This window comes from Artemia sp. Qi Xiang Cuo, chromosome 14 (assembly GCF_049724085.1).
Source record: "Artemia sp. Qi Xiang Cuo chromosome 14, ASM4972408v1, whole genome shotgun sequence".
Taxonomy (NCBI): Eukaryota; Metazoa; Arthropoda; class Branchiopoda; order Anostraca; family Artemiidae; genus Artemia; species Artemia sp. Qi Xiang Cuo.
Genome location: NC_142807.1, coordinates 57,216,235 through 57,236,392, shown reverse-complemented (window position 1 = coordinate 57,236,392; position 20,158 = coordinate 57,216,235). Strand labels below are relative to the sequence as shown.

At 36.0% G+C, this 20,158-nt stretch overlaps 2 protein-coding genes across 2 annotated transcripts in view; one reads left to right on the top strand and one right to left on the bottom strand.

Annotated features, from left to right (window-relative positions):
- The window catches only part of LOC148944683 (uncharacterized), a 75,102-nt gene that overhangs the window by 48,699 nt on the left and 6,245 nt on the right, over window positions 1-20,158 (top strand). The window contains exon 6 of the transcript XR_016142870.1: window positions 8,744-8,816. The gene's annotated coding sequence lies outside the window, so the exon portion shown is untranslated. The remainder of the gene's footprint in view (window positions 1-8,743; window positions 8,817-20,158) is intronic.
- Art7 (arginine methyltransferase 7) overlaps window positions 9,337-20,158 on the bottom strand; it is a 62,435-nt gene continuing 51,613 nt past the window's right edge. The window contains 2 exon segments of the mRNA XM_089099993.1: window positions 9,337-9,731; window positions 17,992-18,228. Coding sequence (XP_088956119.1) covers window positions 9,339-9,731; window positions 17,992-18,228 — 630 coding nt within the window. The 3' untranslated portion in view covers window positions 9,337-9,338.

Genomic DNA, 20,158 nt, shown 5'->3' with positions numbered 1-20,158 from the left:
TGGAGGCTGGGTTGACTCAAAATCCAATGAGGACCAAATTACATAAAAGCATACATTGTAGCACACAAGCAAAAGATAGTAAAATTAGTTCTATTTGAAGATTACTTTCTTAAATATCCTTTTAATATTAACAACGGATATAGAGTCAACAGAGTTTCATAGAAATTAAAAGCTCCAAATCACTATATAACAGTGATCATTGGATAGAAATACATTTCTTGGAGGATATTTGATGTTATACTTAAATAAAAACAATTTATTTTTAGATTCCCAAGATTTTTTTTTCAATTTAAATTTCCCAATTATGCCGTCCCAAAGCAATTGTTATAATCCATTGAGATTATTTTTGTCTCATTATAACTGAGATCGCAACAATCTTTTTCAAGTCCTTGCATAGATAGAGAATTTTATTTTTATTTTTCAAAGCTATTTATCATCCGAAATTCACTTATAAGTCAAAAGACTGTTAAATTTAGGAATGTATGTGTTCAAAAGCTCATTTCAGTTGGTTTTATTTAGCTCCCCCAAAACTAACAAAAATTCAGTTAACTCAAGAAGTTATTTAATGTTCTTGCAATTAATCGCAATAGATGCAATAAATGCGGGACTAATATAAAAAAGGTTGATTTAAGTAGACGACATTCTTAGTGTAAACAATCCTTTGTGTAGGTTTGAAGGTATTTAATTCTCTGACAACACAAATTTATAAGTTTGCTGGGATTTGAAGTTTATACTTGGGGCATTTAGAACTCTAAATGGAAATTAAATGTAAAAAAAAAAGAATTTCGCTCTAAAAAAACAAATGTAAACGTTTGATGGCGTTTGAAACTTGCGCTTGGTGATAAGTGTTTGCAGTCTCATCCTATTCAGCCAAATCTACATAATAGTTCATCTTAAGAATCAAGCTGTAAAATATGTCAGTATCTGCTACAAAATGTTATGCCGCAGGTATTTCACGCAATCAACAGTTAGTGGTAAGGAACTGTAAGTAAGGAGCAACCCGGCTCAATAGTAACCGAAACAGTAAAAAACAGAGCTATATATCCCTACCGATAGATATATAAAAAGAATTGGATTTTTATGATGATTTTAGATATTTAAGTATTACCAAGATTAATCTTACCCGAAAATGTTTACAAGCCTGAGAAATTTTGCCTTATTTTTGAAAAAAGGGAAAAATGCACCCTAAAAGTCATAGAATCTTAATGAAAATCACACCATCACATTCAGCGCATCAGAGAACCCAATTGAAGAGGTTTCAAGCTTGTATCTGCAAAAATATGGAATTTTATATTTTTTTTTGCCAGGAGAAAGATCATGGGTGTGGGTTTATTTGTCTGTTTATTTTTGTGTTTTTTTTTTTCAGGGTGATCGTATCGACCCAGTGGTCCTAGAATATCGTGAGAGGGGCTCATTCAACAGGAAATTAAAAGTTCAAGCGCCCTTTTCAAGTGACCAAAAACATTGGAAGGCAACTAGGCCTCCTCCTCCCCCCTCCCCTTTTTTACCCAAAATCGTACGATTAAAATTCTGACAAAGCCAGTTTGTTCATCATAGTTGGAACGCCCAATAACTATGCCTTTGTATATAAAATGACCCCCTCCCCCCACATCCCCAGGGAAAAAGTCTTTGAGTTATAAAATTAGCCATTGTTAACGCATAGTATTTGTTGTTGGGAAGCATGCATATATTTTAGGGTGGGGAGACGAATTTTCTGCTGTTTTTTTTTTTCACAGGGCAACTTTCCATGGGGAGGGAGTTTTCCAGGGGGTGAGCTTGTCAGAGGAAATTATATACTGGGGGGATTTGCCAGAAATCCTATGCAAAATACTTTTTATATTTCTTGCTTTCTCTTTTCCGTCTCAATTTTACGCGTAGAGTTGTTAAGGGTTATTGTCCTGGGTAAATTTTCACCGGGATTGAATTTTCTAGAGGATATATCCCTGGGGATGGTATTTCTCCGTGGAGTTGGGGCCAAATCTCCTGGGATTATTTAAAAAACAATCAGAAATTAAATGAAGAAAACAAATTTTTTCAACTGAAAGCAAGGAGCAACATTAAAACTTAAAACGAACAGAAATCATTACGTATATGAAGGTGGTTACCTCCTCCTCAACACCTCGCTCTTTACACTAAAGTTTGAATTTTGTCCTAATTCTTTAAGAACGATTTCAGAGACACTATTTTCCTTTAATTGAAACAATAAGAAGCTTTTTTTTTAAAGTAATAAAACTAAGTTTGGAATTCCCCAAATTTGATTTAAGTTTACTGCCATAGTTACTCCGACTCAAGGCTGTTTTTCCACTTTCGTAATTTTTCCACTTTTTACTGCCTTCCCAAGGCCAGACCATAATTTGTACTTTACTGAAAAAAATATATACGTTTTTACTTTTGTGACTTTAATAAATCAAATAATATTAACATTTTGAATACTAAATATCAGTATATGTACATTAAACTGACAATGTACACTTCATTTGTATTTTTTCAGTAAGGTGCAAATTATGTTCTGGTCTTTCGAAGGCATAGGGGATTTTGAGCCCTACTCATGTTAATTTCTGCTCGTTTTGAGTTTGACTCGGTTATTTTTTGTAATTTCTGTTCGTTTCGGGTCTCATTAATTTATCAATGCTGATTTGTGGTAGTTTCACGCTTGGTAGATTATTTGATTTTATTTTTGCTCAGTTTTGATTTGAAGGAGTTCTTTACTTTTCATTGAAACTTATTTTGTGGAAAAAGTTTTTTTAATTAGTTTCCGTTCGTTTCATATTGACACAATCTTTTCAGGGAAATAGAAAATAATAGTTTAAATCTTTTCGTTTTTCTTTAAGAATTTATAGTTTGGCTTGCTATTTGTATGATGGAGAACAATTTTCAGCAATTTTTAACAACATGCACCCTTTTAAAAATCTGGACACAAATAGGAGTATTTAGTTTAGTTTCATACCTCCTCTAATTGACCTAAAATAGAAAACTTGATACCAATCGCAAAAAAATCTGTTTACTTTCTTTGATAGCTTGGATACACTTACGCTATTTTGATTTTACGCTATTACGCTATATTGAGCGCGGGTAAACGGCGGGAGTAACTATGACTCTCTTAAGCCATAGTTGATCTGATTCAAAATTTCAAAGAAATAAACACATGATGCATCTGCTTTTTGACAAGCTTATCCCTGTCCCCCTCCCCAGAAACAAATCCCTATATGTGTTCCAAGTGTTAGTTTTTATCCTTGGATTGGTTCAAACTAGTGTGTTCATTAAATGATATAGTGGAGGCTGGCTTGACTCAAAATCCAATGAGGACCAAATTACATAAAAGCATACATTGTAGCACACAAGCAAAAGATAGTAAAATTAGTTCTATTTGAAGATTACTTTCTTAAATATCCTTTTAATATTAACAACGGATATAGAGTCAACAGAGTTTCATAGAAATTAAAAGCTCCAAATCACTATATAACAGTGATCATTGGATAGAAATACATTTCTTGGAGGACATTTGATGTTATATTTAAATAAAAAAAAATTATTTTTAGATTCCCAAGATTTTTTTTCAATTTAAATTTCCCAATTATGCCATCCCAAAGCAACTGTTATAATCAATTGAGATTATTTTTGTCTCATTATAACTGAGATCGCAACAATCTTTTTCAATTCCTTGAATAGATAGAGACTTTTATTTTTATTTTTCAAATCTATTTATCATACGAAATTCACTTATAAGTCAAAAGACTGTTAAATTTATTAATGTAAGTGTTCAATAGCTCATTTCAGTTGGTTTTATTTAGCTCCCCCAAAACTAACAAAAATTCAGTTAACTCAAGAAGTTATTTAATGTTCTTGCAATTAATCGCAATAGATGCAATAAATGCGGGACTAATATAAAAAAGGTTGATTTAAGTAGACGATATTCTTAGTGTAAACAATCCTTTGTGTTGGTTTGAAGGTATTTAATTATCTGACAACACAAATTTAATGATCCTCTTTTTTCATGGGTCCTCTTTGGAGAGAATGGTGACTCCTTCTGTTGCGGTCTTAGTTCTCACTCCCGTAGGGATGAGCGCAATGATGGACCGTTAGGCGGGATAACATTGAGATCTCGTACCTGATTACTATGGTGACACTTGTGGTTGCTCTTAATTGAGTGATTGCTTGCGACCCGCTCACTGTCAGAATTGGGCGTGAAATCGAACTGAATTCCAGGAAAATGTGGTCTCCATCTGATCAAAGTGTGGCAGGGAGATTACACTTGGGCCAATAAGGCTGTCACGGGACTGACGAGTGTAGATCTCTAACAAGGAGGTTTGTATTGACCATGACCTACGGTTCCGATGGGAACCGCGCGGGTCCGTCAAGTGGCCTCGCCGCAGGCCATCGCACACGGTTGATTGGGGGTTGACGGCGGGACCTTGGCAGAAGGGGAGTGACCACGAACGCTATGATAGAAGAGAGGTTGTCCCGGAGTAGGGCATCATCCGTGATGAACTACGTGTACGGATGGGGCCTATCCTTGGATGGCGCCTATTCGTATGGATGGGGCAGGTACAGCCATTTTCTCGTTTCGTGCTTTGGGGGGTGACCCCGGGTACTTGGACGGAATTTGGTACCGCCAATGATGCTCGGCCCGCTTCACATCAGGGGGGTAAGTGGTCTCTCTAGACGCCCGGAAACTGTTACAATACGCAGTTCCAACCTTCACGATGGTCTTCGCGGGAGTCCCTAACTCTCACCGATATATGCAGGAGGGAACAGCATATATCAAAGGGCCGAAGGAGGGCTAAGTGTTGTCAGTCAAAGGCAACAACTGCTAAAGGTGTTCTGTTGGTACGATGGCGGCTAGGGTCCGGTGGTACCTCTGTCGTAGGAAACCACCCGGGTGGACCAGGTAAGGGAGGTGCATCCGTTATATATCACCTGACCGAAATGCAGAGCACAAATAAAGAGCAAAAGACAGTCCGTGTAGCCTCGGGTACGGACAGACGGGGTGAGAGTAAAGAGAGTGAGAGTGTTGGTCGACCAAATTGCGAAAATCCAGGCTCCTGTTTGTCAGTATCTGGTGGTAGAAATGAACCCGGATCCGGAGTCCTGGAATACAAAAGTATGGCATGCACAGTATGTGGACATAAGTCCGGAGCTTACAAGCTTCTGGTGGAGCATATGACTCAGAAACACCAAGTGAGAAGTGTGACTTGGCGGTGCCCGAAGTGTTCACGAACTTTCGGCAAGTTGCCGTCTGTAAGTGGGCACTTCCCGCACTGCAAAGGTTCTGGCCCGCAAGGTGTGGCTGAGTCATCCATGGCTCAAGCATCTGGTATGAATGTGAATTTGGTAGAAAGTAGAAAAGATGTTGTTGTTGATATTATGCCAGGAAACTACGAAGGCATCGTAGATGTTGTTAGTGATGTTGGTATGGTAGGAAGCTACGATGAGGTAGGCATCGTAGATGTTGTTGTTAGTAGTTCAAAAGTCCAGGGAGACGTTGGTATTATTGGGACGACGGGTTCCTCGGAACCCACTACCCAAGCCAACGTCAGTGTAGGGGAGGGCCCCATGTTAAAGTGCATTGTTGTTGGCTGTGGCAGGGAGTTTACATCTGCGTCGGGTCTGGGACAGCATATGCGACACCAGCACCCGGTCGAACACAATGAAGGTTTTGCGGAAATTAAAAGGGCTAGGTGGTGTGATGATGAACTGAATCGGGTCACTGAGTTGGAATTTAAACACAGGAAATTGATGAACATAAATCAAGTTATTGCTTCTGAGTTGCCTGGCAGGACAATGGAGACGATCAAGATGGCCCTTCAGCAACCCGAGGCCCTTGAGAGAATTGAAAACCTCCTACGTCGGCGTGCTGACCACCAGGTCCGACTTAACGCCCCACATAATACCATGTACAATATCTGAGAGAGTTCATCAACGAAAACGACACCGAAATATCGGGATAGCTGGCTGCATTATTTTCTTTTTTCCTGAAAAGACTATGTCAATATAAAACTAACAGAAATTAATTAAAAAAACTTTTTACATAAAATAAGTTTTTCAAAGAAAAGTAAAGAACTCCATTAAACAAAAAATTAACAAAAATAAATTAATCTACCAAGGGTGAAACTACCACAAATCATCATCGATAAATAAATAAAACCCAAAACGAACAGAAATTACAATAAATAACTGAGCCAAACTCAAAACGAGCAGATATTAACATAAGTTGGGCGCAAAACCCCTATGCCTTCCCAAGGCCAGAAAAAAATTTGCACTTTACTGAAAAATACAAATGAATGTGCATTGTCAGTTTAATATACATATACTGATACTTAGTAATCAAAATGTTAATCTTATTTGATTTATTAAAGTTATAAAAGTAAAAACCTTTATATTTTTTCAGTAAAGTGCAAATTTAAAATGCTAGTATGGCGTCTAGTCAGTTTAATGGAACCCAGCGGGAATTATCTGAACTTCTTAATCGTTGTAAACCCTACATTCCCTGACAGGCTCAAGGACTGAACTTTGTTATAGAACATAGTGGCAATTCATCTCTTTGGATAGTTTAGCTTTTCAACATCTTTGACGAAATATAAGTGTTCTTCTTTTCATCTACAAAGCATTCTGCCACCCTTAAAGGAAATTTTCCTTCAGTTGAAAACAGCCTTAATCCCCGAAACCATTAACGGACTCGGTAAACTGCAAGGGCTGAAACCATACAAGCAGTAGCTACTCAGTTTGAAGCAATAGTTTCAGCCGTTGTCAGCAATAGTCGTATAATGTAACCTAGGAGTCGTTTAAATGATGGGATCTCACCCCCTGGCTTTGGTTCTTCGATTCATCCCAGGCAGTATGATCAGAAGCATTAGTAATAGTATTCAAAAAGTTTCTTTTTATTATTTAAAAACCTCCCACAAAAATATCTGTAAGTTTCAACATCAAACACCAAAGTCTTCTTTAGATATTGCTGATACACATTTTTGACGACCTGCATAAATAAGTCGTGATGTGATCCAGCTTACCTTCTTCACTCAAAATCCCCTGAACGTTTCACCTTCATACCCAAAGGCATAGTTGTAATAGCAATCAATTTGAACCAAACTGCTATCTCAGAATTTCTATCGGATGCATTTTGGGAAAAGAGGACATGGGGAAGGGGGAAATACTCGATTTGTCATGTAATTGGGTAGAAATACATTAAGCCTTAACAGAAACTGATGTGATTGAATTTTCAAAGCTCAAGGCACGTGTTTCCTTTTAAAAGAATTCATATCCTTTCTAGGACATCAGTCACCCCTTTCTTCAAAATACTTTTTTCTTGAATTTAATCGGGTGAAATATTTTCTGCATCGACAGGCACTGACGCGCCCGTATCTTCGCCTTTGTTTTGTGAGGGCCAATCGCCAGAGAGTGGAGATAAACTAGGTCAGCTCTTCAACTAATATCGAAATATGTTGCTTTTTCTTCCAATTCTTGATGCTTATATATAATTTCTTGGCGCAAGGTTCTAGGCATTATGAAAAAGGTTTTAACCTTTTTTAAAGTTTAAAAATATTATTCGTCAATTTTCAAGAACAATGGGTTTTCTGGACCCAAATCCTAAAGCATATGAATTTTGAGCGGACGAGAAATTTTTTTTGGTCCATCTCGTGCTTTTTTCTGGGTGGGTGGATTCATACTAAACAAATTATTTTTATATTTAAATTTTTTAAGTGATCAGGGACATCCAAAATGCTGTTCCATTTCTGGTATCTTCGGCGCTCTTCCTTCTACTAATGAAATTCAAATTCATTATATTCTTTGCTCAGGCAAAATTATTGGGAATTTCAGGCCAATCAGATGGATGTACGAAGTGTTCAGCTGACCAGAGTAAAGGTTTTCAGCCTTTTTTAAAGAGACTGTCCCCCTTAATTTTTTGGTCACCTTGGCTAGTCCATTATTTCAGACTTAAAAACTGGGAAGAAACACCTCCAAAAGGGCAACCAATCTTGACGAAAATAACAAAATCAACTTCAACATGTAAAAGAACGCTCTTGTAGGGATTTCAAGATTCTATCCATTAAAATGTAAACTTTTCATTTTTTTTATCAGATTCATTTCATAAACTGTAATATAATGAATATCTTCTTGGTTAAGCGACACATCAAAGGTCTTGGTCTTGGACAGACCGATTTCGAGGGTTTTAAAGCTTGAGGGTTGATGTAAACATAAAAAAAATTTCTAGCTCAAATTTTAGGACAAAGTAGGATCTTTTAAGTAAAACAAGGCCCCCCCCCCCCCCCACACACACATACTTTTACTTTCTGTATTTATTTTTTGCAATAGATTATTGGTCTTCTCCCTAAACCTTTAAATGGGCAATAGTTAAATAGATAACTCTTCTTAATATAAGTATTAACAAAATATAAGGAGTGCCAAGATTTTTCTTTTTTTTTTCTCACCTTTTAGACCTAGAGATTATGCAGTAACACCCCCCCCCCAGCAGAGTTACATAATTCCCAGCTATACCCTATCCACGGATAAGTCCAAAATAGAGCCATAAAAAAGTAGTTCTCCATTAGTTCAATCATTAGTTCAATAATATGCCATACATCCTTTGTGAAACAGGTTTTTCCACAGTCTCGAATCTATCTTCCTCTGCCATTGAGTAAAAAATTTACCAAAATATTGTTAGGAATTATCTTAAAAAAGAGGTAACAATGGAAGTACACATGTTAATCTGATTAATATAATTCTTTTAGTTTTTCATATATTCCAGGGCTATATCAGGGAAGCTGAGGCGCAAAGTGGCCATGATATTTGGAAGGAGCATAAAATAAGGATTCTCTACGGTATTGCTTTCATTTTCTTTCAGAAGTTTCCGTCAGATGTTTCCTTTAGAAGCGTAGTATTTCCAGACTGTTACCCTTGAATGTTTTCCAGGAAGTTTTTAACCCCGTGTAAAAGCTTTCTTCGGCAAAAAAATCTTTTTATTTGTTCTTGTATTATTTGAAGTTTTTCTGGGGGACATTTTCTTTGAAGTTGTTCACAAAAAATTTAGAATCCTCAGCATATATTATCTTATTGGCCAAAGACATCATATAAAAGAAGATTCGACTCATCGTCTATAATCATTTTTCTATGTAATGGGGAAGGGTTAGGCAAATGCCTCACCAGCCTGGGGAGGTGCCTCACGAAACGCCTCATTTCTACCTGTAGATGACTCCTGATGTATAACTCTTGGCCTCTTAAATAATTATACAAATGAGTTGATAAGTTCACAAACCCCATACAGGTTTATTGATTCCTGGTTAAATATCTAAAATAAGATAATTTATATCTTGCTACGCGATGTGCAAAGCAATATGCGGTTACTAAATTCCATTTATTTCGATAGAAATTTCGTAATCATTTTCCTTAGCTAAAAATTGCAACCTTGACAAACTGTTAACGTTGTTTATATTTCGCAAAAAATGACACCCTTGTTTTGAGTGTAGATCGCAATGAATCACTTCACCCATATTGGTTGGACTTCTAGGACCAGTGGAAATAACCCTGTCATCATCTCAAATCCATTCACACTAAAACACAACACCATTGATTTCATCTGTTGCGGTTACTTCCACTTCGGCCAAGTTCGAGTGACTACTCTTATCGTCGAGAGTAAAGCTTAACTCCAAGATGTGTATTGTATCTGTTAGGGCAGTACAGGGGTATTCCCACAATGGGTGAGGCTCTATTGTTTCATCACTTGAGTCAAGGGCTTCCTGCAATAAAACAATAAAAATCTATTTTATTTTCTGCAAATGTAAATAGCGACGAAGACCACACTGACTTTTTGTAACAAACAAACACAATTAAAATGAATACTGAAAATTTTTTCAGTTAAATTCAATTCAGTGAATATTTCGGCCCTATGTCCACGTGATGTGAGATGATAAAATAAATATTCCCTAAGTCCCAATTTAAATCATAATATTTCTTTGAATAGGGACTTAGGGGAATATTCATTAAATTCTTTAAATACAGATTTAATTGGAAATGATCAAACAAAATATTTTACTAAACCAATAGACATTAGTAGTGAACCTGTTACAAAAAGTCCTTTAAGGTTTTGCCGCCAAAAAAGCATGATTAACTTTGAAAGCTTGTATTTAATTTTTTTCGTTCGAAGGATTTTATCATCTCACATAACTTTATTTATCAGTCCTGGTTAAAATTCGTTGAAGTAATGATGCTAGGGCTGTTTTAAAAGTTTTTTTGAAATATTTTTAGTTTTAAAGTTCGCATTTTAGTGTAAATTTTTTATATATGTGATACTTTTATGCTGAGAACGGTCCTTGGACATACGATCAAAATATTCACTGAATTGAATTGAAGTCTTGAGAAAATATACCCTATTGTATTTTAAGTGTGATTGCTTGCTTCAGCAAATGTTTATAGGTGATGTTTTAGTAATGACCAGAGATCTTTTAACGAGATAAATTTTAGCCCCTCAATTTGGCAGAACATATACCAGTAAGTATCAGAAAAGAACAAAACCCAAGTGAAGAACCCCACTTTACCACTATTCAATAAAACCACCCTCAGTTTTTTATCATGGCTGCTCTCCTAGGGGAATTCTAGTAAAAATAACACCCCAGGCCAGAGTCCTGAAAAATTTATCTTTAACTAAAAAAACAAAACAAAATATGATACACTATTAAATACTGCCCAGTCTTATAAATGAAATAAGTACCTATTCTTGCTTTATTTTTTTAATTTAAACAAATAACGGTAAGCATATACTACTTGTCGTTATAGATTTGGCCAGTATTTCTGAGATGCGGACAACAGCGTGACAATACAAAATCAAAAGTGTCAGCGAAACTTGCCCAAAAATAAGCAGCTTATTCTTTTTTTTTATGTGATTACTGTCTTTAGAAGCTTCATCAAATATAAACCTTCTCATGGTCACCTTTAACTCAATTCAAATTCATATAAAGGTCTACAGGTATCTAACCCTGTCTGTGAAAAAATTGCATCCATAACAATATTTATTGTTTCCTGAGGTTACACTCTTCGAAAACATAGATACCTTTAGCATCTAAAGTAATGTATTCCCTTCCATACCTAATGAAATATGTTTCTTCCGCTATCTAAGGCTATGAAAAAGCGAAATAGTACAAAAACCACATAAAAAAATTATTGCACTCTCATCCCTGGGCTATTCAGAAAACCTATAAATGCGTTTTCGCCATATTCTTATTGTGATCCGTGATTTTGAGAATGAATTAGCATAAGAATAGAAAACAAATATGTCAAATAAAAAAAAGCTTCAATTTTGATCAAACAAATTTTTCAAAAGTTCAAATAATTAGACTTGGTTTAAATCTAACCAAACCAAGCAGGTTCTTCATTTTCAAAAAGGTTACTCTCTTTGAAGAAGTTTAGTTAAATATAAACATTTTTGCTACTTTCTACTTCTTCTCAAAAAGTAGTCAAATACAATGGCGAATCAGAATTTCTAATAAGATTTATTGGAGCTTGAGGATTTTGAGGGCTCCTGCTGGTGATCCAGCGTAGAGAGAGATGTGACTCTTTGCCTCCATTCCGACCGGTCCTTCGCAAGCGTGACTGCTTCTTGGAGATTAAGACCGATCATGGAGAGGTACTGGGTCAGGATGTTCCTCCATCTGAACCGGGGTCCTCCAGAGGGGCGCTTCGATCCATGTTGAGGGGGATCAAGATTGAAAAGTATGCTGGCGGGTGCTTTTTCTGGAATGCGAATTAAGTGGCCAAACCACCGTAGAGTTCTTATGGTGAGCTGACGAGAGTTGGGGGTCTGATCCGTTAGTGTCAGCAGTCGGGTGTTTGAGACAAAGTCGTACCACTTGATCTCTTCGATTCGTCTTAGGAAGTTTGTATCGCCCGCATCTATGGCATCACGAACAGAAGCAGCTGCCTGCCAAGTTTCAGCACCATAGAGAAGGACTTCCGTTACGGTCGTGTTTTAGATCCGCATTTTTGTTTTTCGGACTTCCAATTCAATTGAGCCGTTATCCCAGACGACAGATACAAGGTAAGTAAAAGACTTGACAACTTCGATACTGTGCCCTAATACGTTGAATGATGGTGAGTTGGCAGGATTTCCAGCCGGGTCGATGATCATTATTTTTGTTTTCTGCCAGCTAATATGTAGTTTCACTTTCATGGCTTCTTCCGACAGTGTATTGAGAGCTGCCTCGAGTTCAACTGCAGAAGTTCATATCAGGACAATATCATCTGCGAAGTCGCAATCGGTTAGGACTCTATCGCCATATTTCAGTCCGCATTGGAGCCGATTCGTGGTTCAATCCATGACCTAATCAATCACCGCGTTGAAAAGTTCAGGAGCAGCAACACAGCCTTGCCTTACACCCGTATATATCTGGAATATTAGGCTTCGGCGACCATTAACCTGGACGGACCTTTTTCTACCAGTGTAGAGCACCTTGAACAGGTGACAATATTTATCAGGGAATTACGTTCGTTTTAGTATCAGCCAAAAGGACTCACGGTCGATCGAGTCGAAACCTGCTTTAAAGTCAACAAATGCAATATATGCTGTACGCTGGAACTCGCGGGCTTTCTCGATGACCTGTCGACCAGTGTATATCTGCTCGGTCGTGGATCTGTTGGGCATGAAACCTGCTTGCTGAATCCGGCGGCACTTACGACCGAACTGGATACTCTTATCAAGCATGATCATTGTGAATAGTTTGCCAGGCACTGACAGGGGGGTGATTCCTCTGTAATTCAAGCAATCTCTACGCAACCTTTCCGCTTCCATAGAGGAAAGATTATCCCTACCTTCGATTCTTCAGGTATCAGTTCGGTTGACCAGACGAGGGAGAACAGCATGTGCAGCCAAAGTAGCATTACCAGTCCTCCGCACTTTAGCAGCTCGACGGTGATTCCGCATGTTCCTAGTGCCTTGTTGTTCTTCATTCTCCGCAAGGCCTTTAGTATCTCTTCTACCGATCAGGCTCTGTTAGATTTTTATATGTTTTTTTCTGAGTGGATGTAGTTAGGTTGGGGTCAACGACGATTCTTTCGGCGTTTAATAGCTTTGCGAAGTGCTCCCTCAAACGATCAAGTTGCGCGTTTTCATCTTCTAACATTTCACCAGAGACAGTTTTGACTGCGCCTATCTTTGGTGGTTTCCCATCGCTAAGATCTCTGACAAGCTTGAAAAGCGACATGACGTCACCTTTTCGTGCCGCATCTTCTAGCTTTTCAGCTTTTCTTTATCAACAAATTGTTGTTTTTCACGGTGAGTAACATTGTTTCTAATCCCATTTAGCCGTCTGTATGAGGGCATATCTCCGGCCCACCGCGTTTTCCGGCGCTGTTCAATGATTTGCAGTGCTTCTTGCGATAGCCAGGGCATCTTTGAATACATCATACGACCAACGGTCTTAGTGGTAACCTCTAGTATACATTTTTTATAACTGCCAGGACGTGTCAGGGTCAACAAGTGTATCCAGAGATTCAAACCTATTCTGAATTTCAACTGAGTACTTTTGGTGGAAAGCTTCAATTTTTAGTTTCTGGATGTCTAAATTTGGATGGCGCCGTTCTGAAGGCTAGGCTTTAAAACGCTCAGGACGCTCAAAAAGTTCACAGCAACTAATCGATGATCTGTATTCCCTATCTCAGCGCCGCGATATGTTCTATAATCAGTGATGAGCGCCATCTTCGGTTGAGCATGATACAGTCAATCATCTTCCGCGTTCGCCCATCGTTGCTATACCATGTTGGCTTATGGATGTCTTTCCTGTCAAACAGGGTGTTGGCAATGACCGATTCATGCATAGCGCACAGCTGGAGGGGCCCATTTTCATACAGCGAGTTAGAGGTAACCGGTCCAACTACAGATTTAAAAGCTCCGCTGGGGTTTGATACAGTTGCATTGAAATCGCCCACCACGGCCAAAACATCGTGAGGGGAAATCCAGGATAAAGCAGAAGTCAGAGCTGAGTATAAATTGTCTTTTTCGACCTCTGGGGAGACATTCGTTGGTACGTAGCACACAATATCCAAAATCGTCCCATGCTTGTAGTTGAAGCGAGCAGCGAGTAGTCTACATGATATTGGGTTCTGGGATATGAGGCGTTTCTTTGCCTTCTTATTTAGGAGCAGGCCTACACCGCTGCTTCTACTGAAGGTTTGCCCTGACCAAAAAAACCTGTGACGTACACTTGGGATTTCTTAATCGCCTGTTCCCGTCAAATGTGTTTCTTTCATTCCAAGTATATTAATCCCACATCTTAACTTCTCCATCCCTAAAAAGTCTTTGGATCCCGGCTTATTCATGGTTAAAACCTTCCAGGTGGCTATTCTCAACCCACCTTGGTCAACAAGGTTCGAAGGATCTCAAGGGACGTGCCGAGGTCGTAATTAATTAAAACCAATAAGATCTGAGGCTCGAGTTTCATTTTTTTTCATTGCAATTATTTTCAGGAGGAGGGTCGCAAGCCCAACCGTCCCTAGGCCTGGGTTCCGATTAAGAAACCCTAGAGTGGGTTCCACCCGCACCCATGAAATTGGGACGGCCCTATTCGGAGCAACTAGTTAGGGGTTTAAGCCTCATATCCAGTGGCACGTGGTCAGCAAACAAAGTTTGCATCCCTCCGGACGAGCTCCGTTCACCACCGTTGTCGACTATTCACCAAAGTTGCCTTTGGCAACTAATTAAATACGGTTTATCCAGTAATTCGCAGTTGCCCCACAAGACCAACTATACGGGCATATAGGTCATAAGGCTTGGACTAACTAACACTGGTATTTAAAAAAAACAAAAACAAGGAAAAAGAAAAAAAGAGGAAAAATCAAATATGCAATTAAAGCAAATATATACTAATATAAAATCAGCTAAATATGCAATTAAATTAGAAGTGTCCATAAGGTCTGGACACAATTTCCATGATCCACCAAAATGTGTCATTACTATAAAATTATATGCTTTTTTTCAGTAACGTCTGTGTAGACAAAGTTGAAATTCTTTGGTAGCTCAGTTGTAATAAAAATTACGGATATAGGGTGGAGGGGGGGGAGGGGGGGGTGGGGGGATTAGGTTGAAGTATACTCAACATCTGATCAATACATAGTTAAAATCAAGCTCAATTTTAATTAAATACCACAAATATATAACTATCCTATGCGTCCAAAGCTTACGGACACCCCCCGAAAAATAAACCGACCCAATCGATAAAAAAAAATGATGATACTTAGATCAACAAATATGAAACTCTTAACATCCTTGACTAAGGTTTTCTTCCATTTCCGAGTCCTGACTGCTTCGGTAGGATTTCTCCAAAACTAAGCACATTCTAAGAATTATTTGAAAATAACATAAACTATACAATTGTGAAAAAGAGCTTAAACTCAACCAACTCGTTCCCATATAGACTTCATGTTAAATTAAAACTTTATAGCAGATACGTCGGCTACTTTGTCTTAGCAGTATTTAGAAGAGAAAATTTAATTGTTTGCACTCTGGGTAGGCCTAATACAAAAGCGTTAAACTCCCAAATAATTTCTCCCCAATAAACAAAGTATAAACATTGAAATCGATCATAACTTGCCAAATAGACATTATAAAAAAAACCTCTCTAATTTTCCTCCCCAATAATTGACTCCAGAAATCACAGTGCTCGTTAATAAACAAAATAAGACTATACTAAATAAAACCATAATAAACATCGATGAGCCACTAGGAATCCCACAGAAAATGTTCAAGTGGCAATTTTTAAGAGGTCATTATAAAATAAAAGCAGTCATTTATAAGGAAAAAACCTGCAGATCCCGCTTTGGAAGGACCCGATATAAGTAAACCTTTAAGATTTAAAATTTGAGTAACGTGTTAACTTTTCGTATTAACAAATTAACTTCATTAGGAGGAGTTATAATCTGCTAAACAGAAACGATTTATTTACATGATCATGTCTTAACATGTATAGATCCACTCGCTACAAAAGTCCAATATAATCTAAAACTTTTACTTCAATCTGACTTTCGTCTCTCTCGGCCCACCAGGGAAAGAAAGGAATTTATTCCCTTAAATAATTTATACTGAAAAACATTTGGTCCGGGTCGTCCAGTTTCCTCCGGAAACCAGACTAAAACCGGAGGAATTCCAGAGGAAAACATCTAACAAAAGGTTCGGGTCAAATATTTTCACGTGAGACGGGGCAATTGTGACTGTTTTAAATACTTTTTTGTGAAATAAATATTTTAAATAATGTTGAAAAATCAAAAACTTTAATATTTGAAATAATTTAAATATTTGAAGCTACCAATACTTTAAATATATAAAAAATACTAAACAACAATTCGTATATAGAAAATCCATATTTTTCTTTTATAATGCCTGTTTGAATCTTATAGAAGTTATGATTGATTTCAAAATCCATATTGCATTTACACTTTGTTTTTATTATTATTAGTAAATCTTCAAATGTATAATTTCTTTTGTATATCAATAGTTTATTCAAACTCCAAAGCTTAAAACAAATAATATAATAATACTTCACAAACTTAAAATAAATACTTCACATAAATATGTTCATTCAGAATACCTTAAAACCAACAATAGGTTATAAGCTTAAAACCAACCATATTTTAAATAAGTAACAACGCCTTTGTTAAAACAAATATGACAAAACGAAATTATAAAATGAAGGTAAGATAAATGAAGCTTTAAATGCAATACATAAAAGTTTTGTCGTGTAATTTTTTACTTAAAGTGAATTGATTTTTCATCTCCGCTTTGACCAAAAAATCCTTACGTACCTCTGACGTCCTTATGTGTCTGACTTTCGAAGTCAAAACATTCGGTCCGGGTCGTCCGATTTCCGGAGGAAATAACATTTAACAAAAGGTTCGGGTCAAATATCTTCACGTGAGACGGGGCAATTGTGACTGTTTTAAATACTTTTGGTGAAATAAATATTTTAAATAATGTTGAAAATTCAAAAACTTTAATATTTGAAATAATTTAAATATTTGAAGCTACCAATACTTTAAATATATAAAGATACTAAACAATAATTCTCTTGTAGAAAATTCATGTTTTTTTATAATTAATACCTGTTTGAATCTTATACAAGTTATGATTGATTTCAAAATTCATATTGCGTTTACACTTTGTTTTTATTATTATCATTAAATCTTCTTATTATTAAATCATTTTTTTAAAGGAGTAATAAAAGAATAATTTTTTTTTTAGTGCTGGTTCCTTTCTTCAACAATTGCAACAGAGAAAAATAAAACTGAGTTTTCTTCCTTTTTATTTTTCCCTTAGTTTTAAGATAATTTAGTATTGCTACTGATATCAGTCACTGCATACGTAACCGAAATATCTAGTATTTTTGTGAAATTTATCACTGTATATTAAAAGGATATTATCCCTATTTGAACTTTTATTTACCTTTAGTTTTTCCTTTTTCTTCCTTTAGTTTTCCTTCCGTTCTAAATTTCTATAGAGGTAACAATTATCACGTGTATGACTTTCGAAATTCAGATACGTCATAAACATATCCAAATTTACAGAGGCATAAGACAAAACTGAACAAAGGGTACTTGTATGTTATAGCGCCTATGTTAAGTTATTCATCCATTGACGCACTGTATACCAGTTTTCTTCTTTTGTTTCTTTCAGCTTCGAGTGCTAAAAACAAAGACAAGCGACAGAATAGATGGGAAATACATAATTTAGGCGATCTATTTATACATTAGGGGGGGGGGACGTAAGGTATTGGGACAGTGTGAAGTTAGAAAAAAATTCTTACTTCATAATATGCAGAATAATTGTACCTAACACATTTTGCATTCTTTCCCACCAATCCCACCCCTAATGGACAAATACATAGCCCAAATTTGTTTCTAAAGTATTATATTTTCATATTTTTTTACATTTCATCGGGATTAGTCAGGCAAACAGGTTCTACTTAGATGAAGAACTTAACATAGGCACTATAACATATAAGTACCGAGCAAATTTACCTGAACAAGATCATCAAAATGTTTCATGGAAAATCCGCAGGTTTCTACAATAGGCGTTTGAATCTTATGCAAGTCATGAAAACGAACACCTAAGCCTTTTATTTTGACACAGCTGGGTAGTATCTTCACTCCAGGGTCCAAGAAAGATTTTATCTTCTTTATTTCCATCCAAAAATATAGGTGGTCCCATGGTAAAACTGAGTTCTCAAAAAAAGGTTCTGCCATGACAAAATTAATCTATAAAAAAATCGAGTTTATTAAGAACAGCACATATTTTTAGTCATTAATTTAGGGGTGGACGGGGGTAGTTAAAAAAATATCTCAGAGGTATTGTAAAAACGTCTTTTTTAAAGGGTTTGTAAAAAGGTCTTCTTTCTACTAGATTTTTTTAAAAGCAAGATTAGTTCAAGAAATTTAGTTGAATTTAATCAATTCAGGACCTAAAAAAGTATGTATCTACTTTTTTCGAAAAGTCCACAAAATAGGGTTAGCAATGATAAGATTAATCTGTAAAAGGGCATTTGATATATTATCAGATTAAACAACTAATTTTGTCCCAAAGTAACAGCAACATTTAAAGTCAAAACGAACAGAAAGTCTTCTGTATAACATAGGGACTAGTCAAGCTGGAAACCTGAAAATTTGGGCTTAACAGTTTTACAGTTGGATGTATTTTTATACATAACTAAAATAATATTTGATAATAGCCTATAATTAATTACAACTAATGACTGATTCAATATAAAATTTATCAATGGTCAATATTTATGAAGATAAAAATTAGCAAAATTTATGCAGAATAGTTTTGGATCCAGATATATGGTTATTACATAACTAAAATAAATTTATTATTCATTATAATCAGGTATAATGGATTAAATTTATAATTAGGAATAAAACATAACTTGATATTTTTTAGAATGGTCGTGAATATAAAAATCTTAAATAATACATTAACACAGAACAAAAACAGGAAATTTAGTTTCAGCTTTAGGTAAGTAACAAGTGCAAGAGGCCCAAAAGGCCAAAGCAATCACCGATTGAAGCAAGGGTCTATTTCAGAGGGTCAGAGGCACGAGCGACTGACCAAAGGGTCTGGGTAAATTACAAGAGTGGGACCTGACGCTAATGTCGTCAAAAACACTTTCAATACCATCTAGCGTTTGGCGACAATTCGTATTTTTTCAGTGTAATAATAAAAATAATTATTTAGTGTAATTTGTAAAATTAGGGTAGCAATAAATGTTTGATCTCATAAAGAGGATTAAAGAGCTTTAAAAAAGAGCCAATTTTGTTAAGCTTAACAGCGAAACATACTGAAGGAGGTGACAAAAAGACTCTGCAGCGGGTCTTTTCTAAGAAAGTGTTTCTTTTGCTAGTTTTTATTAAAAATAAAAATTAAAATTTTTCTTCATCCTTTTCTGTATATTATAGACTGATCCTTATTGATATGGTATATATGTGTGATTACTTTGACACTATAATCTATACAATCAAAAATTGTTAGAGACTTAGCCATATTTGCTTCTGGTAAGGGTATATAATCGTAAGCCTAGCCTCAAATGATAGATCAGTTACATCCAAATTCTCCTCTTTTTTTCCTCTTTTTTATTCAAAGACATGATTGCATGCAAAGACATTACATCCAAAGTTCATAAGACTTTTTGAAATTTCATTTTATTTTGTAAGCATATAAAAAAAAAGGAGTAATTGTCAACAATCCTCGTTGTTCGTGTCAGCCCTTGTAAACAGTCATCAAGCTACACGTCAATTTTAACGTTAAAAAGAGTAATTGTCGGCAATCCTCGTCGTTCGTGTCAGTCCTTGTCAACAGTCATCAAATTTAGCCGTCAATTTTAACTTTAAAATTAGTAATTTTGGTCAATACTCGTCGTTAGTTTCGCTCCTTGTAAACAGTCATAATTAATAGTCGTAAATTTTAAAAGTAAAAGAATTAAGTTTATTAATAAATGTAATTTCTTGTAAGTCCGTGTCAAAAGTCCTAAATTAAAAATAAAAACTTAATAATTGTATTAAATACTCATCGGTTGTGTCACTCCTTTTTAACAGTCATCAAATATAGTCATAAATTTTAAAATTAAAAAGTTCAATATTATCAATACTCGTCGTTAGTGTCAGTCTTTGTCAACAGTCATAAATGCTAGTC